Source organism: Rana temporaria, chromosome 7, assembly GCF_905171775.1.
Source record: "Rana temporaria chromosome 7, aRanTem1.1, whole genome shotgun sequence".
Classification (NCBI taxonomy): Eukaryota; Metazoa; Chordata; class Amphibia; order Anura; family Ranidae; genus Rana; species Rana temporaria.
The window spans coordinates 181,766,713-181,785,637 of record NC_053495.1 but is presented as its reverse complement, the minus strand read 5'-3'; the positions used below and the strand labels follow the sequence as shown (position 1 = coordinate 181,785,637).

The following is an 18,925-nucleotide window of genomic DNA, read 5'->3' as shown; positions in this document are numbered from 1 at the left end:
CGGCCCTAGCCCCAGGCCATAATTGTTGATGGTAGTTGTAGTTCTCCCATTCACAGAACTCTGTAAATGATTGATGCGGCTGGGTGACATTTTTTTTTTTTTATTGTGACAGAAGAATCCCGGCTCGCTGCATCAGTAACATCTTACACCCTGAATACGTTTGTAACATGTTATAAAATGTAAACTTATCCTTTACGTATGATCCTTGGCTCCATCAAGTGGCCATAATTAGGTATTTTCTAAAACCACTCAATTTTTATTAATGAATAATACTTCACCTCATTCAGATTTTGTCTCATTCACACAGCATGGAAGTACCAGCAGATTCCCTGGACAAATAGCTTTACAATTTGTTTATAAATACACCCCTTAACCACTTAAGACCTGGACCAAAATGCAGCTAAAGGACCTTGCCCCTTTTTGCGATTCGGCACTGCGTCGCTTTAACTGACAATTGCACGGTCGTGCGACGTGGCTCCCAATCAAAATTGGCGTCCTTTTTTTTCCACAAATAGAGCTTTCTTTTGGTGGTATTTGATCACCTCTGCGGTTTTTATTTTTTGCGCTATAAACATAAATAGAGCGACAGTTTTGAAAAAAAATCAATATTTTTTACTTTTTGCTATAATAAATATCCCCCAAAAATATATAAAAAAAAAGTTTTTCCTCAGTTAAGGCCGATACGTATTCTTCTACATATTTTTGGTAAAAAAAAATCACAATAAGCGTTTATCGGTTGGTTTGCGCAAAATTTATAGCGTTTACAAAATAAGGGATAGTTTTTATTGCATTTTTATTAATAATTTTTTTTTTACTACTAATGGCGGCGATCAGCGATTTTTTTCCGTGACTGCGACATTATGGCGGACACTTCGGTCAATTTTGACGCATTTTTGGGACCATTGTCATTTTCACAGCAAAAAATGCATTTAAAATGTATTGTTTATTGTGAAAATGACAGTTGCAGTTTGGGAGGTAACCGCTGATGGGGTTATGTGTGACCTGAAGTGTGTTTACAACTGTAGGGGGGTGTGGCTGTAGGTGTGACGTCATCGATTGTGTTCCCCTATAAAAGGGAACACACGATCGATGCTGCCCCCACAGTGAAGAACGGGGAAGCCTAGTTTACACACGGCTCTCCCCTTTCTTCAGCTCCGGGGACCGATCGCAGGACTCCAGCAGCGATCGGGTCCGCAGGTCCCGCGGTCACGGAGCTTCGGACCGGGTCACAGGAGCGTGCCGCGGGCGCGCGCCCGTGACCCACGGCTGGGTACTAGTACAGGACGTACCTGTACGTACATGTGCCCAGCCGTGCCATTCTGCTGACCTATATGTGCAGGAGGCGGTCCTTAAAGCGGGGGTTCACCCTACAAAATAAAAAAAAAAAATTTTTTTCTTCTAGCCTAAAATTCGGCATTGTAGCGCAAACTACAGTATGCCGGTCTTAATTTTTTTATCGCCGTACTCACAGTGTAATCGTACATCGTAGATTCCGACTGCCCACGGGGAATGGGCGTTCCAATCCAGACGGAAGGTGATTGACGGCCGGCTCTGGCGCGTCACGCTTCTCCGGAAATAGCCGAAATAGGCTTGGCTCTTCACGGCGCCTGCGCATAGTCTGTGCGCAGGCGCCGTGAAGAGCCGAGACCTACTCCGGCTGTCTTCGGGGAGCGTGACGCGCCAGAGCCGGCCATCAATCACCCTCCCTCTTGAAAGGAACGCCCATTCCCCGCGGCAGACGGAATCTACTATGTACGATTACACTGTGAGTACGGCGATAAAAAAATTAAGACCGGCATACTGTAGCTCACGCTACAATGCCGAATTGTATGCTACAATGTTGTTCTGCAGGGTGAACCACCGCTTTAAGTGGTTAAAGAATTAATCCACTTAAAAAAAAAATCACACATTAAAAAATAATATAACCTATACAATTGCTACACAGTCATATTCTAATTCAATGATATTAAAAATGACCTTTCATTTTTAATCTGCAGAGCTGTAATTTTTTGGAAAATGCAATATGGCTACCTGGAGGTGTTCTGTATACACGCTTGTGTGATTGGCTCACTGATTTTCCTAGAAGTCTGCACTAAGATACAGATCTGATTTTTAGCATCCCCTGCAACAAAAATTTCATTTTTGGTGAGATGCCCCCAAAGGGAAATCCCCTCTAAAAGGATGCAGACCTTGCTACTCTCCTCATTAGAGCCCTGCAAGTGCAACAGCTGATTGATAATTATAAAATCTCTCCCATACAGATTCACCTTCCACATGGACACAAACAGCTTTTTCTTCAGAATAACAAAATATAAGAATCAGCAACAAAGTTTGGTAAAATCCCTGCAATGTACATAGATCACCCAGATGGGAATGTTTTTTTTCTCAACAAAAGTGGAGTTACTCTTTAAATTCCATACTGACATTCATCTTGTGCATGTGGCGTCTCCATTTCCTAAATCCCTATTGCTATTATAAGATTAGCCCAGAAATTGAACCTTTAAAATGCTGGCTAAGGGTTTCCAGGCTCCACCTGCAGTAGTTGTCAGAATTGGAAAGTGCCTGTAATCATATGTAAAGAAGCTTTGAAGAGTCAGCTCAGCAGAATTTTTTTTTTAAATCTTATTTAAAAAAATTGGCAACTACAGTGGAACCTTGGATTACGAGCATAATTCGTTCCAGGAGAATGCTTGTAAACCAAAGCACTCGCATATCAAAGCGAGTTTCCCCATAGAAGTCAATGGAAATAAAGATAATTTGTTCCACATTGACTTCTTTTGTATGCAGTACCGCATTTGGCCAGAGGTGGGGGGGCGCCGGAGACTCAGAAATACTCAAAGACCGACGGGAGCGGCTCGGATGTACTTGGAAACCCTTGTAGTTTCCGAGGGTTTCCGAGTATTTCAAAGTGTTTCCGAGTGTCACCAGCGCCGCCGCACCTCTGGGCTTGAACCCTGCTCGTGTTTTGCGAGACCCAACATTCGCAAACCGAGTCAGGATTTTTTTAAAGTAATAACTGGTTTTGCGAAACGCTCATTAACCACGTTACTCGCAATCCAAGGTATTACTGTATTCATGTGTATATTTATATACTATAGTGTGAGGATAGTGAAACACAGTCTGTTTTGTTTTTACAGGCCCGTGAACCAGAGTTGTATCTTCTCCCTGGAGGCAGTAATGAGGACAGTACATACGGGTCAACTGTCACCCCTGATCAGCACCATTATCACACTGACTACTCTGCATCTGATCACTTTGTCACCACTGTTACTGCCCCCACCTGGGACAAGCCGGAACTGCAGCCAGCTAATGAGAACACTGTAACAGCAACACAGCCACCCCAGGAAGATAATTTTAGAAGGAGCTACATCTGGAATAAGAAGGGTCAGGAGATTGTACCCATCTCCAATCAAATCCAATACCATGTTCAAATTGAAAACGGTGTATTACCTCCAATCGACTTAGGTATTTCATTCACTGCACATCATTGGGTCCCAATCATAGGTGTGCGCAACCTATTGCATTAGGGTGTGCACCCCAAAGCTCAAACACATATGCACTGACAGCGTCAGTAGAGCAATGGATGTTGTCAGTAGGGCAGAGATTGGGGTCAGTAGTTTTTTTTTTTTTTTTTTAATTTTACCTTTTGTTTTAGGAGCCCCTTTAGGGGGCTTTGGTGAAATATCAGGGGTCCAAACAGGGGGAATGTGCGCCACATGGAGTGATTAGGGTGTGCCCAGGCACACCTGGCACACCCTGCTCACACACCTGAGTAGGGGAGTGGGTTGTGTCAGTAGTTTTTATTTATTTATTTATTTTTTTAAATTAGGAGCCCCTGTAGTTTTTATTATTTTAGTTTTGAATTATTATTATTTTTTTTAGGAGCCCCTTTAGAGAGCTTCGGTGAAATATCTGGGGTCCAAACAGGGGGAATGTGCGCCACACGGGGGGATTAGAGTTTTCCCAGGCACACCTGGCACACCCTGCTCACACACCTATGAGTAGGGGAGTGGGTGGTGTCAGTAGTTTTTATTTTTTTAGTTTTCATTATTTTATTTATTTATTTTTTTTAAAAAGAAAATTAGGAGCCCCTTTAGTTTTTATTATTTTAGTTTTGAATTATTATTTTTTTTTTTTACTTTTTTTTTTGAGCCTCTTTAGAGAGCTTCGCTGAAATATCAGGGGTCCAAACAGGGGGCGCCACAAGGGGTGATTAGGGTTTTCCCAGGCACACCTGGCACACCCTGCTCACACACCTATGAGTAGGGGAGTGGGCGGTGTCAGTAGTTTTTATTTTTATTATTTTAGTTTTTATTATTATTTTTTTATCTTTACTATTTTTTTTTTAGGAGCCCCTTTATTTATTTTTATTTTTTTAGGAGCCCCTTTAGTGGGCTTTGCTGAAACATCAGGGGTCTAAACAGGGGGAATCTGTGCCACACGGAGTGATTAGGGTGTGCCCAGGCACATCTGGCACACCCTGTGCACACACCTATGGTCCCAATGCAGTTAAAGCGGACCTTCAGTAATTTTTTCAACTTTCCATCTATACAATCTTCTGCCCTTGTTGTTTGAACTTTGGATAGTAAACCTTTTTTTTCCTGCCAGTAAATACCTTATACAGTCCACAGGAGGGTTATAAAGCCCTCCAACAGGACTTCTAAAAAAAATAAAAAAAAATAATACAAAAATAAAATAATAAAAAAAAAAACGACTGACACCAACCTCTGCTCTACTGACACGTGCATGTTTTAATACATTTTAAAATATTTCTTACATTTTATTATAAGAGTGTGTGTGTATGTATATTAGATGTAAATACATACATACATACATACGTGTGCGTGTTTGAGCTTTGTAGTGCACACGCTAATGCAATAGGCTGCGCACACTTATGGTTTTGCTTCCGTTTCTTACTTTTGTAATATTTTTTGTGATTCAGTTTCCTGTATTATCTTTTGTTCAGAATGCATATAAAATATTAGTGACAGAGACCTGGAGGTAGGGGGAAGTGTCAGTGTCGCCCTTAGCAGCCAGTTAAGCCTTGTGTTCACATTTCACGATTTTGGATCATGCGTAGAATCGAGGCGAACCTGTGAAGCGATTTTGGCTGCTATCATTCTTTAATGGCACCCCAAACACGATTGTGCCCTGATCATCGTGCGTCACAATCACAGCAAAACACACGTTTTAAAAATGCACTACACGTGTTGCCCACATTATTCTATTCATTATAACTACAATTCTGTTCCACAGGAAAAATCACCAATGTTCCCAATAAAAGATCAGATGCCAACTACGATGACACCAAGAAATCTGTTAGAAACACGACTGGAGATTCTGGGATTGAGCATTCCCTCCTAGGGGTGGAAACCGACCGCTCTCACCGCAAAAGGTAATTGTAAATATATACATACAGTTTCTCACAAAAGTCAGTACACCCTTCACATTTTTGTAAATATTTTATTCCATCTTTTCATGTGACAACACTGAAGAAATGACACTTTGCTACAATGTAAAGTAGTGAGCGTACAGCTTGTATAACAGTGTAAATTTGCTGTCCCCTCAAAATAACTCACACAGCAATTAATGTCTAAACCACTGGCAACAAATGTGAGTACACCCTTAAGTGAAAATGTCCAAATTGGGCCCAATTAGCCATTTTCCCTCCCCGGTGTCATGTGACTCATCAGTGTTAAAGGTCTAAGGTGTGAATGGGGAGCAGGTGTGGTAAATTTGGTGTTATCGCTCTCACTCTCTCATACTGGTCACTGGAAGTTCAACATGGCAAAGAACTCTCTGAGGATCTGAAAAAAAGAATTGTTGCTCTCCTAGACTATGAGAAGATTGCCAAGACCCTGAAACTTTGCTGCAGCACGGTGGCTAAGACCAGGGCTTTAATTTTTAAAGCCCACTTTAATTTTGAGTGTCCTCTTTGCATCAGAGTGTCCACCATCAGAGTCCCCCTTGCATCCGTGTCCCCCTTACATCAGTGTCCCCCCATCAGAGTCCCCCTTGCATCAGAGAGTCCCCCTTGCATCAGAGTCCCCCCCCATCAGAGTGTCCACCATCATAGCCCCCCTTGTATCAGAGTGTCCCCCATCAGAGACTCCCTTACATCAGAGTTTCCTCCTTGCATCAGAGATCCACCTTCCATCGAGTTCTCCTTGCTTTAGTGTTCCCCTTCAGTGTCCCCCTTGCATCAGAGAGTCCCCCTTACATCAGAATGTCCCCCCTTGCATCAGAGTGTCCCCCCCTTGTATCAGAGAGCCCCCTTTGCATCAGAGTGTCCCCCCTTACATCAGAGTGTCCCCCCTTGCATCAGAGTTTCCCCCTTGCATCAGAGTGTCCCCCATTGCATCAGTGTGTCCTCTATTGCATCAGATTGTCCCCCATCAGTGTCCCCCATTGCACCAGAGTGTCCCCCCTTGAATCAGAGTGTCCCCCCTCTCCTCCCCCTCCCACATATACTCACTCACAGCTCTCCAGAAAGGCAGCATCGTTCCTCTCACCAGTCATGTAATAAGTGACAAGTGATAAGGGGAGAGAGGAAGGAAAGTCTGCCGGCTGTCTATCTCCCCCTATAGGGAGCAGAAAGGCTAATACTCACCCCAGCAAGTGACGGCTGCTGCTTCTCCTGACAGGAGTGAAATCGAGATCACTCACTGTCAGAGAGGAGTGGCTCCAGGACTGCACCTGACCGGCCCACTGAGCCATCGGCCCACCGGGAAACTCCCGGTAGTCCCAATGGCCAGTCCATGCCTGGCTAAGACCATACAGTGGTTTAACAGGACAGGTTCCACTCAGAACAGGCCTCGCCATAGTCGACCAAAGAAGTTGAGTGCACGTGCTCAGCGTCATATCCAGAGGTTGTCTGTGGGAAATAAACGTATGAGTGCTGCCAGCAATGCTGCAGAGGTTGAAGTGGTGGGGGGTCAGCCTGTCAGTGCTCAGACCATAACCGCACACTGCATCAAATTGGTCTGCATGGCTGTCGTCCCAGAAGGAAGTCTCTTCTAAAGATGTTGCACAAGAAAGCCTGCAAACTGTTTGCTTAAGACAAGCAGACTAAGGACATGGATTACTGGAACCATGTCCTGTGGTCTGATAAGACAAAGATAAACTTATTTGGTTCAGATGGTGTCAAGCGTGTGTGGCGGCAACCAGGTGAGGAGTACAAAGACAATTGTGTCTTGCCTACAGTCAAGCATGGTGGTGGGAGTGTCTTGGTCTGGGGCTGCATGAGTGCTGCCGGCACTGGGGAGCTACAGTTCATTGAGGGAACCATGAATACCAACATGTACTGTGACATACTGAAGCAGAGCATGATCCCCTCCTTTCAGAGACTGGGCCGCAGGGGGTATTCAAACATGATAACGACCCCAAACACACCTCCAAGACGACCACTGCCTTGCTAAAGAAGCTGAGGGTAAAGGTGATGGTCTGACCAAGCATGTCTCCAGACCTAAACCCTATTGAGCCTCTGTGGGGCATCCTCAAAAGGAAGGTGGAGGAGCGCAAGGTCTCTAACATCCATCAGCTCCGTGATGTCGCCGTGGAGGAGGGGGATTACACACAGAGTGCAGAGCTGACACTTGTAAACACCCAAATCAAACTTCTGTGTTTACAAGTGATTGTGGTGAGCAGGCACCAAAGGGTCCGAGCCAGAGGTGGTGGAACTGAGATCCACCAAGTTCCCCCTGAAAAAAAGCCCTGTATATATATATATATTGTAAGGGGTTAGCTCGGTAGCGGGGTGTGTGACCCCTTGGATGGGTTCACCACACACTGAATTTATACAGACAGGCAGTCGAAGACGGTTGAAAACAAAGATTTGGGTTTATTCTTCGATCTTGCTGGAAACAAGTGCAAGCATCCAAACAGCATAAACAAAATCAAACATAAAATAAACTCTGGCCACTTTGGGCGTCTACCTTCCACACAGGAACCTATCTATGGAGTCTGTCTCAGCCTAGTGCTGGGCAGACAGTGCTGGTCATACAGCAGAAAAACAATAGTCTTTTGATTTTTATCACACAGAAAAATCAATTTCCTCCTCACCTCCTCAGAAGACCTTCAGCTACTGCTCTCTTTCACTCAGAAAGCCTCAGCATGCAGCAAATTAGTGGTAATCCTCTGGACTACTTATAGAGGCCTTAATTGCCTCATTCTGAACAGCTGAAGTTTTCCAACGCCCTTAGACCTTCTCTGGCTACGTTTGCAGCCGACGCCTAATAACAATTGGTGTATTGTCTAAACAAGGCAGAAATGTATGTCCCGTCTGTGACAACACCCACAGATTTACCTGACTTCCTGTCACAATATATATATATATATATATATATATATATATATATATATATATATATATTTATATTTAGAAGCAGCATATACTGAAAAGCACTGATGTTTATCATTTTATAAATATAAGAGATAATAAGCACCATATTATATTTTTGATTTGCAGTCAAGAAAGGCATATAGCAGGAAGCCCTGCAAATGGTCAGCCCAGGAATAAGCATGACAAGGTAAGAAAAATTACCAAAAGAGTTTTGTAATTGCTCTTGATTCAAAAATTCAGAGCTTTCCCGTACACTCTGCAGTCAAACAATATTTTAAGTTAATTAGGACTACAGAACACATTGCCCCCAATACCCCGGTGTTATGGAGATGAGAAGAAGGGAAGGTATACTGTAGTCATGACATACTTCCTGTCTTAGGGTGACATTGCTGCCTCTCTATAGATACAATACAGTAAGTGAGTGTTGTCACCCTAGTAAGATCACCAGGTAAAAATAAAGGAATATAGAAAACTAATGCAGCCACCTCATTTAACCACTTAAGACCCGGACCAAAATGCAGCTAAAGGACCTTGCCCCTTTTTGCGATTCGGCACTGCGTCGCTTTAACTGACAATTGCGCGGTCGTGCGACGTGGAAATTCCGAATTATCGAATTTCCGAAAAAGCAAAAAACGAATAAGACAAAAACGAAAAAACACATTTTTCGAATTTCCCGAATTTTTGGGGGAATTTCCGAAAAAGCAAAAAGCGAATAAAACAAAAACGAAATGTTTTTTTTTTTCGAATTTCTCAATTTTTGGGGCAATTTCCAAAAAAGCAAAAAGCGAATAAGACAAAAACGAAATTTCAAATGTTTTATTTTCAAATTTTTTTAATTTTCAAATTTTCGAAATTCGGAATTTCAAAAATTAAAAAACTTTAAAATTCAAAAATTCGAAAATTTGAAAATTTAGAAATTCAAAAATTTGAAAATGTAAAAATTATGAATTTTTAAATTTTTGAACTTCCGAATTTTCACATTTTTGAAATACGAAAATTCGGAAATTCAAAAATTTCAAAAATTCGAAAATTTTAAAATTCGGAAATTTTAAAATTCGAAAATTCGGAAATACGAAAAATCGGAAATTCAAAAATTTTGAAAATTCGGAAATACGAAAATCCTGAAATAAAAAAATTCAAAAATTCAGAAATACGAAAATTCAGAAATATACAGAAATTTCGGAAATTCGGAGATTGAAAAATTCAGAAATCCGAAAATTCTGAAATTAACTAATTTCTCAAAATTCGTTAAAAAAACAAATTTGAAACTAAACGAATTGCACATGTCTAATATTTACACATTAGTATAATAGTCCAATTTTAACATTGATAAACCTATTGCATGGAATTGAACGTCCATGCACGTACAAAAAATAGGCATGGAAGTTATCGAACACGCCTCATGTTTTACAATGCAGCATGCAGATGTAAACAGTCTCATTGGAAACTATGTATTTTCATGACACATGCGTTTTCATGTGCTGCAAAAAAATGCACACAAAAGCTCACAGGTGTGTACCAGGCCTAAGTGGGGATCAAACCGGTGCCATAGTGGGAAATCATCTGTTTCATGATCAGCTAGCTTTAGTCTTTGATCTTGTATTTATCCTGTACATCTTCCACATCTGATCATATGTTTTTACAGTTTGGTGGTACTTCTTTTAGACCTGTAGCGGAGCCGACACATTACAAGCCTCCTCCGTCCCCTCCACTTCTGCCAGATTTCCCAACAATTGAGCAACTAAAGCCCCAGATCCCAGCACATGGTAAGCACCAAAGTCTGATTTGTTATCAAACTGCTCAATGTTAGAGGATAAGCACTTCCATTTCGGATTGTCTCCTTCGATGTCATTAGGAATGACTGTTGCATGGTTTGCAAAGATGGAGAGAGAATGCATCTAAAAGATAGGGGCTTCTGTTGCAGCAGAGATAGTGAGACTCTGTGACATCATGTTAGCTTTTGAAGGGAGACAAAATGCAGCCTTACCAGCGCTCGTCAAATGTAGCGTCCCCAGTGCCCATCAATGCAGCCTCACCAGCGCCCATCAATGCAGCCTCACCAGCATCCATCAAATGCAGCCTCACCAGCGCCCATCAAATGCAGCCTCACCAGCGCCCATCAAATGTAGCCTCACCAGCGCCCATCAATGTAGCCTCATCAGTGCCTATAAAATGTAGCCTACCAGTGCCCATTAATGAATGTTTGCTTGCTTCCATTCATTCGGGAGTTGGGACACAGACAGTCCTCCTCCACCGCTGCGCCTCTGACACTATGTGCAAAAAGAGCGGCGGCTGCCTGCTAATACTGAGACTTAGTTGCTTGCTGCAGAGAGAAAAGAGTAGTAATACCAGTGGTCAAAACTCCCAGGGTGCATTGCTCCAAATGACGTCGCAAGGACGTCATTGTTTTCGTCGTGAACGTAAATGGCGTCCAGCCCCATTCACGGACGACTTACGCAAACAACGTAAAATTTTCAAAATTATGCGCGGGAACGACGGCCGTACTTTACATTGAGTACGCCACCGGATAGCAGCTTTAACTATACGCCGGAAAAAGCTGAACAGAAATGACGTAAAAGAATGCGACGGCCGCTCGTACGTTCGTGGATCGTCGGAAAAAGCAAATTTGCATACTCGACGCGGATTACGACGTGAACGCCACCCAGCGGCTGCTGGAAAATTGCAAAATTGCATCTTAGATCCGACGGTGTACTAAGGCGTACGCCTGTCGGATCTAACACAGATGCCGTTGTATCTTGTTTGGTGGATACCAAAACAAAGATACGACGCGCAAAATTTGAAATTACGCGGCGTATCAACAGATACGCCGGCGTAATTTCTTTGAGGATCTGCCCCCTAGACTATACATCAAGTTTGGACACTTGTTTGTGCCATGTTATCCATGGTTCTCCATTACAGGAGAATCAGTCCCAAGCTTGCAGTTTAGTTATTAGACCCTCACAGGGATTTTTTGTCCTCATAGAATAGGTGTACCATGACCTACCTCTGAGCACCATCCCTTGTCTCTGCATCCTATCCACCTCCTAGTACCACTCCCTTTCGAGAATACAAAGCCAAGCATAATTTTGTGGTGTTAAGTAATTTGTATGGAATTGGTTAATGATAATAGACCCCCCTGCAACAACAGATCCTCCACAGCAACAACAGATCCTTCCCAGCAACAATTGACCATCCCCCCCACTCAGGAACAAAATACATCAGCAACAATAGATCCCCACCAGCAACAATAGTTCTGCCCAAACAACAAAAAACTCCTGTTGGCAACAATAGATTCGCCAGCAGCCAGCATCAATAGATCCTTCCACCTCAACATAGGAACCCCAGAACAAAAGATCCACAGCCAGCAACAATAGATCTCCAGCAACAGGATATCCCTCCAGCAACACTACAACCCCCAGCTATTATAGATCCCCAGCAGTCCGCATCAATAGACGCTTCCCCTTCAACATAAGAACCCCCCAGAAAAAAATAAAAACACAGCTGGCAACAATAAGACCGCGCTATCTTAAGATACCTCTCAACTCAACTCGATAGATCTACCAATCTGGCTAAACTTAGATTTGTTCTCTCTTTCATTGTATAGACGAAACTGTTCTGGAGCAGCTAACCCGGGTAAGAGCAGAGCGGATCCAGCTAGAGAAATCACGGGAAGAAATGATAAAAAGAACCAAAGCATTGCTGGAGCAACAAAAGCTCAGACGTCAGCAAGGTACCGGTCCGTATTGATTGGCTCACGGCTCATTTACTTTGGGATGAGGGTTTTCCTAACGTGTGAAGAGCAGAACCAAACAGGCATGCCAATAAACGTGGTTATTAGTGATGAAATTGAGATATTAGAACAGCCCTTTTCAACTGGGGTGCATTCAGGTGTCTTCAGGGTCAACCTTCTGGTGTTTTCAGGGGTGCCATGGCAAAATGCCTAGAAACTGCCCAAAAATTGTATATAAGCCGGCAGATGGATGAAGCCTGCCTTTTAGTTACATGAAGCCACGGGATTTCATTGCACCATTACAACTAGTGTTGCTCACGAATATTCGTATTGCGAATATTCGGCTCGAATATGCCATATTCGAGTATTCGCGAATATCTCGAATTTCGCGGCCAATATTCGCAATTCCGAATATTCGCATTTTTTCAATTTTATTTTTAAAACAGATCACATCCTATCGACGTCTAAAAGCATTGCTGGTATGATTAGAGACCCTGGGCCGAGTAGCTAAGCTGAGGCGATCCTTTTATGTTGCCGAATATAAAAAAAAAAAAGAAAAAAAAATTGCGAAATTTCGCTAATGCGAATGCGAAAATTATTGCGAATTTTTGATAACTGTGGTAGGAGAACTCTGATTGGCTCTGATGCAAAAGAAGGGCGGAGAAAGTATTCTCAAATATTCGGAAATCGAATATTCGGAATATTTTATCAAAAAAAAAAATGTTGTGAAATATTTTGACAACTGTGGTAGGAGAACTCTGATTGGCTCTGATGCAAAAGAAGGGCGGAGAAAGTATTCGCGAATATTCGGAAATCTAATATTGGTGATATTTTATCGAAATTTAGCTAATGCGAATGCGAAATTGATTGTAAAATTTTGACAACTCTGATTGGCTCTGATGCAAAAAAAGGATGGAGAAAGTATTCGCGAATATTCGATTTCCGAATATTCGCGAATACTTTCTCCACCCTTCTTTTGCATCAGAGCCAATCAGAGTTCTCCTACCACAGTTGTCAAAATATTTCACAACATTTTTTTTTTTGATAAAATATTCCGAATATTCGATTTCCGAATATTCGAGAATACTTTCTCCGCCCTTCTTTTGCATCAGAGCCAATCAGAGTTCTCCTACCACAGTTATCGAAAATTCGCAATCATTTTCGCATTCGCATTAGCAAAATTTCGCAATTTTTTTTTTTATAAAATATCATGAATATTCGATTTTAGCGAATATTTCACGAATATTCGGCTATATATTCGTGATATATCGCGAAATCGAATATGGCGTATTCCGCTCAACACTAATTACAACATTCTAGCTGCCAGTGTCCTAATGTAAAGACTCTGCTCTATAAAATTAATTTAGGTTGGATCTCAGCTGCGGAGGCTTCTCAGGTATAAACCACCAATTCACTCTCTTATATGATCAGAGAGTTTAGGGTTTAAGTCATCACAACCTCCATTTGATAACCAACTTAACCCCTTCCCGCCCGGCCTATAGCCGATTTACGTCCGGGAAGTGGTTATGAAATCCTGAACGTCCTGCAGGATTTCATGCCACACCCTACATCTCCGATCTCGGTAAAGAGCCTCCGGCGGAGACTCTTTACCACGTGATCAGCCGTGTCCAATGACGGCTGATCACGATGTAAACAGGAAGAGCCGTTGATGGCTCTTCCTCACTCGCGTCTGACAGACGCGAGTAGAGGAGAGCCGATCGGCGGCTCTCCTGACAGGGGGGGTTCGCGCTGATTGTTTATCAGCGCAGCCCCCCCTCGGATCGCCACACTGGACCACCAGGGATGCCCACCCTGGAAAAAAAAAAGTCTGAAAAAAATAAATAAAAAAAAAAGCATTCAAAAAATAAAAAAAAGATGCCAATCAGTGCCCACAAATGGGCACTTACTGGCAACCTGGAAAAATCAGTGCTGCCCCACAGTGTCCATCAGTGCCACCCCAGTGTCCATCAGTGCCACCCCACAGTGTCCATCAGTGCCACCCCACAGTGCCCATCCATGCCCAGTGCCCACCTATCAATGCCCATCTGTGCCACCCATAAGTATCCATCAGTGCCACCCATAAGTGCCGCCCATGAGTGCCCATCTGTGCCGCCTATGAGTGTCCAGTGCCGCCCATAAGTGCCCATCAGTGCCGCCTATGTGTGCCCATCAGTGCCGCCTATGTGTGCCCATCAGTGCCGCCTATGTGTGCCCATCAGTGCCGCCTATGAGTGCCGCCAATCAGTGCCACCTCATCTGTGCCCGTCAGTACTACCTCATCGATGTCCATCAGTGCCCATCAGTGCCGCCATATCAGTGCCCGTAATTGAAAGAGAAAAACGTATTTACAAAAAAATTAACAGAAAAAAATAAAAACGTTAGTTTAGTTGTTGCGCAAAAAAAAAAAAATCGCAGAGGTGATCAAATACCACCAAAAGAAAGCTTTATTTGTGGGGAAAAAAGGACACCAATTTTGTTTGGGTACAGTGTAGCATGACCGCGCAATTGCCATTCAAAGTGCGACAGTGCTGAAAGCTGAAAATTGGCTTGGGCGGGAAGGTGCGTAAGTGCCTGGTATGGAAGTGGTTAAACATGAGATAGCTTATTCCTTCATAAGCATATTATGCACAAGTAATCAATTAATAAAGTCTCTATAGCATGTAGTTAGTAAGGACCGTAGGTTTGTTAGTTAGTAGCAACAAAGATTACTTCAACAGTCTATGGTAAGTGTCTATTTCTATTGCAGCTTTCTAATCAGCTTCTCACAGTATTGATGCCTATGATGAATGGTTGTATCAAGCAGGAATTACTCTGGAAGACTAAGTCTGATAGAGATTCAATTACAGTCTATTCACAGACAGTCATTGCATTTCAGTGTTTATATGATACTTGCGGTTCTGTTGGTATCAGGTGCTTGTGTTTTAAGCTGCTGATGGATCATCCAGGTATGTCTGTGACTGCTGGGAGTTGATGATCCGGTCTGTGGTCTTTTGTCAGGATGCAAGGTTAAGTTCCTGGGTGTCATGGGCTGCAGTTAGCTGGAGGTCTGTTCCCAGAGACTGGGGGTCCTGATGCTCAGGCAGTGGAGGGTTCAAAGGCACTCCGTGTGGGGTCCCAGGTGACGGCAGGTGTCCAACAAGAATAGCGGAACAACCTGCCGTCATCCCTGGGGGTTTAAATAGAGCCAGGAGCGCGGGAGAAGGCGCAGCACGCAGGGCGCGCTTCCGCGTTCCAGCGTGGAACGCAAACAGCGGCGCACCGGAAGTGACGCGAACGCCACAGAGAGAGGAGCGCAGCTGCTAGAAGTAAGTGAAGCTGTGCTCGCTCTGCATGGAATAACGCCAGTGGCGTTACACCTAGACATGTGCACTGACAAAAAATGTGTTTGTTTTCGTTACATTCGTTTTTTTTGCATTTTTCGAAAATTCGGAAATTCCAAAATTTCGCTAATTCAAAAATGCAAATTTTCCGATTTTCAAATTTCTGAATTTTCCAATTTCCGAATTTGGTATTTTTAAATTTCCGAATTTTCCAATTTGGAATTTTTCAAATTTCTGATTTTCTAATCTCAGATTTTCTGAATTTGGAATTTCTCATTTTCGAAATTTGGAATTTCCAAATTTCCGAAATTTAAATATTCCAAAATTCCAATTTCCGAACTTTATAAATTCAAAATGACTTTACACTCTCTGGCGCTCAAGTCGCATCAAAGTAGTGCAGGGTTCTTTATGTGTCCATGAACAGAGCTGTCATACTGTCCTATTAGCCCCAAAAAAAGCAAAGCACACCAAAAAACGCAGTGGAGAACTCGATTGAAACACGCATAGGTCACATTTGCTGCGGTTGCGGCTCACAGCAGGGGGTCTGGTATACATCGATTTAGGTGCGAATCAGGTCTGAATTTCTACCTGAATTGGCACCTGAAACAGAGCCAAAGACGCACAGGACTCTTTTCAATGTGGACAGCGGCCGCCATTGAGAGCCGGTCACACTCTCCTGTCATGCAAATTGGATGTGGAGAAACACACATCCAATTCGCATTAGTGTGAACCCAACCTTAAAGCGGTGGTTCCCCCTAAAACAAATTTCTAACAATAGATTCGTAAGACCCGTTACACTGCGGGTAGGCTGGCTTTTTTTTTTTTTTTTTCGTACATACCGAGATCTCGCCGTCTCGTCCCTTGTCGGTGGGCGTTCCTAGTTGATTGACGTTCCTCGGACGGGCGCATACGTGACGTCACGACTTTCCGACAGAAGCCGAACGTCATTGCGCAGGCGCCGTATAGAGTCGGCTCTATACGGCGCCTGCGCAGCGACGTTCGGCTTCTTTCGGAAAGTCGTGACGTCACGTATGCGCCCGTCCGAGGAACGTCAATCAACTAGAAACGCCCACCGACAAGGGACGAGACGGCGAGATCTCGGTATGTACGAAAAAAAAAAAAAAAAAAGCCAGCCTACCCGCAGTGTAACGGGTCTTACGAATCTATTGTTAGAAATGTGTTTTAGGGGGAACCACCCCTTTAAGGACATCTGTACTGACTCTGACCTGGAACAAGTGTACAGCTCAGGAAAGCCATAGTAATATCAAAGCTCCTGATCTGCACAAAACCTTTTGTCCAGTTACTTAGAAAGTTGGGAGGCAACTGAATCACTAACAGCCAGGGAACCAGTATTTTCATCCATGCATGTTTTCTTTATTTTCTTTTAGTGCGGGATTCCTGGAAAAAGAAGTATTTTGAGACTAAGAAAGTCACATCTGCCCTGGAGGAGACTTTTAACAAGCTGAATAAAGAGCTGGAGGCTTACTACCAGAAGCTTCTGGGACAGCTAGCAGCCCGAGACAGTAAGAAGCGTGCCAAGCACCCTACGTTGGCCGCCAAGTCCAAGGTACCTGACCAGAAAGATTTTCTATAGGGGGAAAACTGTTGGGGGAGACCTTAGTTTAGTAATTTTTTTATTTATTTTAGCTTTGAAAAGAGAAGGGAAAAGTTGAAGCTTCAGCCAGTATATTTTTTGCCGTGTACATTTGGGGAGATTTAAAGCGGAGGTCCACACAAAAATGGAACCTCCGCTGTCTGGATTCCTCCTCCCCTCCGATGTCACATTTGGCACCATTCAGAGGGGAGCAGATACCTGTCTAAGACAGGTATTTGCAGCCACTTCCGGGCATAGACCCCCGCATTATCTGCCGCAATCTACCCATGTCCGGCGCTCCACCCCCCCGCTGTATTCTGGGAGACACACGGGTCCCAGAAGACAGCAGGGACCAGTGACATTGCGCAGAATGAGTCGTGCATGCGCTGTAGGGAACCAGAAAGTGAAGCCGCAAGGCTTCACTTCCTGATTCCCTTACCGGAGATGGCGGCGGCATAATCTGAGGACCGAGGGACAGGTCGGCCACGGGTGCCCACATTTCGGGTGCGCTGGACAGCAGCTGCAGTAGTTGTAGCTGCTGACTTTAACTTTTATTTCCTGTCTTTAGCTGCAAAAGAAAGTTAGAGAAAAATCTCTACGAAGTTAAAGGATAACTCCACTTTGGTGGAATAAATAAAAACATAGTATAGGATATACAATTGCTACACAAGCCTTGTTGTAATTTAATGTCATTAAAATAACCTTTCCCTTTCAACAGCTACTAATTTTCTGTAAAATTCAATGCTATATGGCAGGCTGGAGGCATTCTGTTCACCATTGGTGTACAAAATAGCCCCCTTCATCTTTACTTTGACCAGAAAATTAAAATTTTGTCTTCTATATTGTGACAATTTTACAGAACTCTACAATTATAAAGATAACCACTAAACAGCGTGAGCTTGATGAGCTGAAGCGCAAGCTGGAGAACGCCCGGATCAAGCTCCTCATTGAAATCAAGGTATCTGTGCAAACTCTTCACTTACCCAAATGTGATCTGAATGACTAAAAGTCCCCAGCACACGATAGAAACCAGGGGCCAGATTCACAGAGCAAGTAGATACGCCGGCGTACTTTCAAATTTCCAGCGTCGTATCTTTAGTTTGAATCCTCAAACCAAGATACGACGACATCTGGTTAAGATCCGACATGGCTTCATACGCCTTCGGATCGCAGATGCAATACTTTGGCGTCCGCTGGGTGTAGTTTGCGTCGTTTTCCGCGTCGGGTATGCAAATTAGCTTTTTCCGACGATCCACGAACGTACGCGCGGTAGTCGCATTCTCTTACGTCGTCTGTAGTCGGCTTTTTCCAGCGTATAGTTAAAGCTGCTATTTTGTGGCGTATAGATAGACTTGCCATGTTAAAGTATGGCCGTCGTTCCCGCGAGTCGAAATTTAAATATTTTTTTTTCTTTTTGTGTAAGTCGTCCGTGAATATGGATGGACGTAAGTCACGTCTAAGTTAAAAAAATTACGTTGTTGCGACATCATTTAGCGCAATGCACGGCGGGAAATTTAGGAACGACGCATGCGCATTTCATTCGGCGCGGGGACGCGCTTCATTTAAATGAAACCCGCCCCCAACCCGCCCAATTTCAAATACGCCGCCAGAAAAACACTACGCCGCCGTAACTTACGGCGCAAATTCTTCCTGGATTCGAATTTACGCCAGGTAATATACGGTGGCGTAGCGTATCTCTGATACGCTGCGCCTGTCCAAATGTATGTGAATCTGCCCCTAGAAGTCTGCAGGCATATTATGTTAAAGCTGAACACCAAGCAATATATAAACTTTCATATTCAATTAAAATACAATTAATATATATATATATAACAAAAATATAAAGATTTAAAAAATTTGTTAGTTTCCGTTTCATTCGTTTTTTAGCCTTTTTTGGAAATCTGGTATACAAAACTTCAGACAAATTTTTCGATTTTCTA

General features: G+C 43.2%; 1 protein-coding gene across 1 annotated transcript in view; it reads left to right on the top strand.

Annotated features, from left to right (window-relative positions):
* SPATA1 (spermatogenesis associated 1) overlaps positions 1-18,925 on the top strand; it is a 45,509-nt gene that overhangs the window by 23,177 nt on the left and 3,407 nt on the right. The window contains exons 5-11 of the mRNA XM_040360582.1: positions 3,138-3,465; positions 5,257-5,395; positions 8,468-8,528; positions 9,987-10,107; positions 11,946-12,071; positions 16,780-16,958; positions 17,845-17,943. Coding sequence (XP_040216516.1) covers positions 3,138-3,465; positions 5,257-5,395; positions 8,468-8,528; positions 9,987-10,107; positions 11,946-12,071; positions 16,780-16,958; positions 17,845-17,943 — 1,053 coding nt within the window. The remainder of the gene's footprint in view (positions 1-3,137; positions 3,466-5,256; positions 5,396-8,467; positions 8,529-9,986; positions 10,108-11,945; positions 12,072-16,779; positions 16,959-17,844; positions 17,944-18,925) is intronic.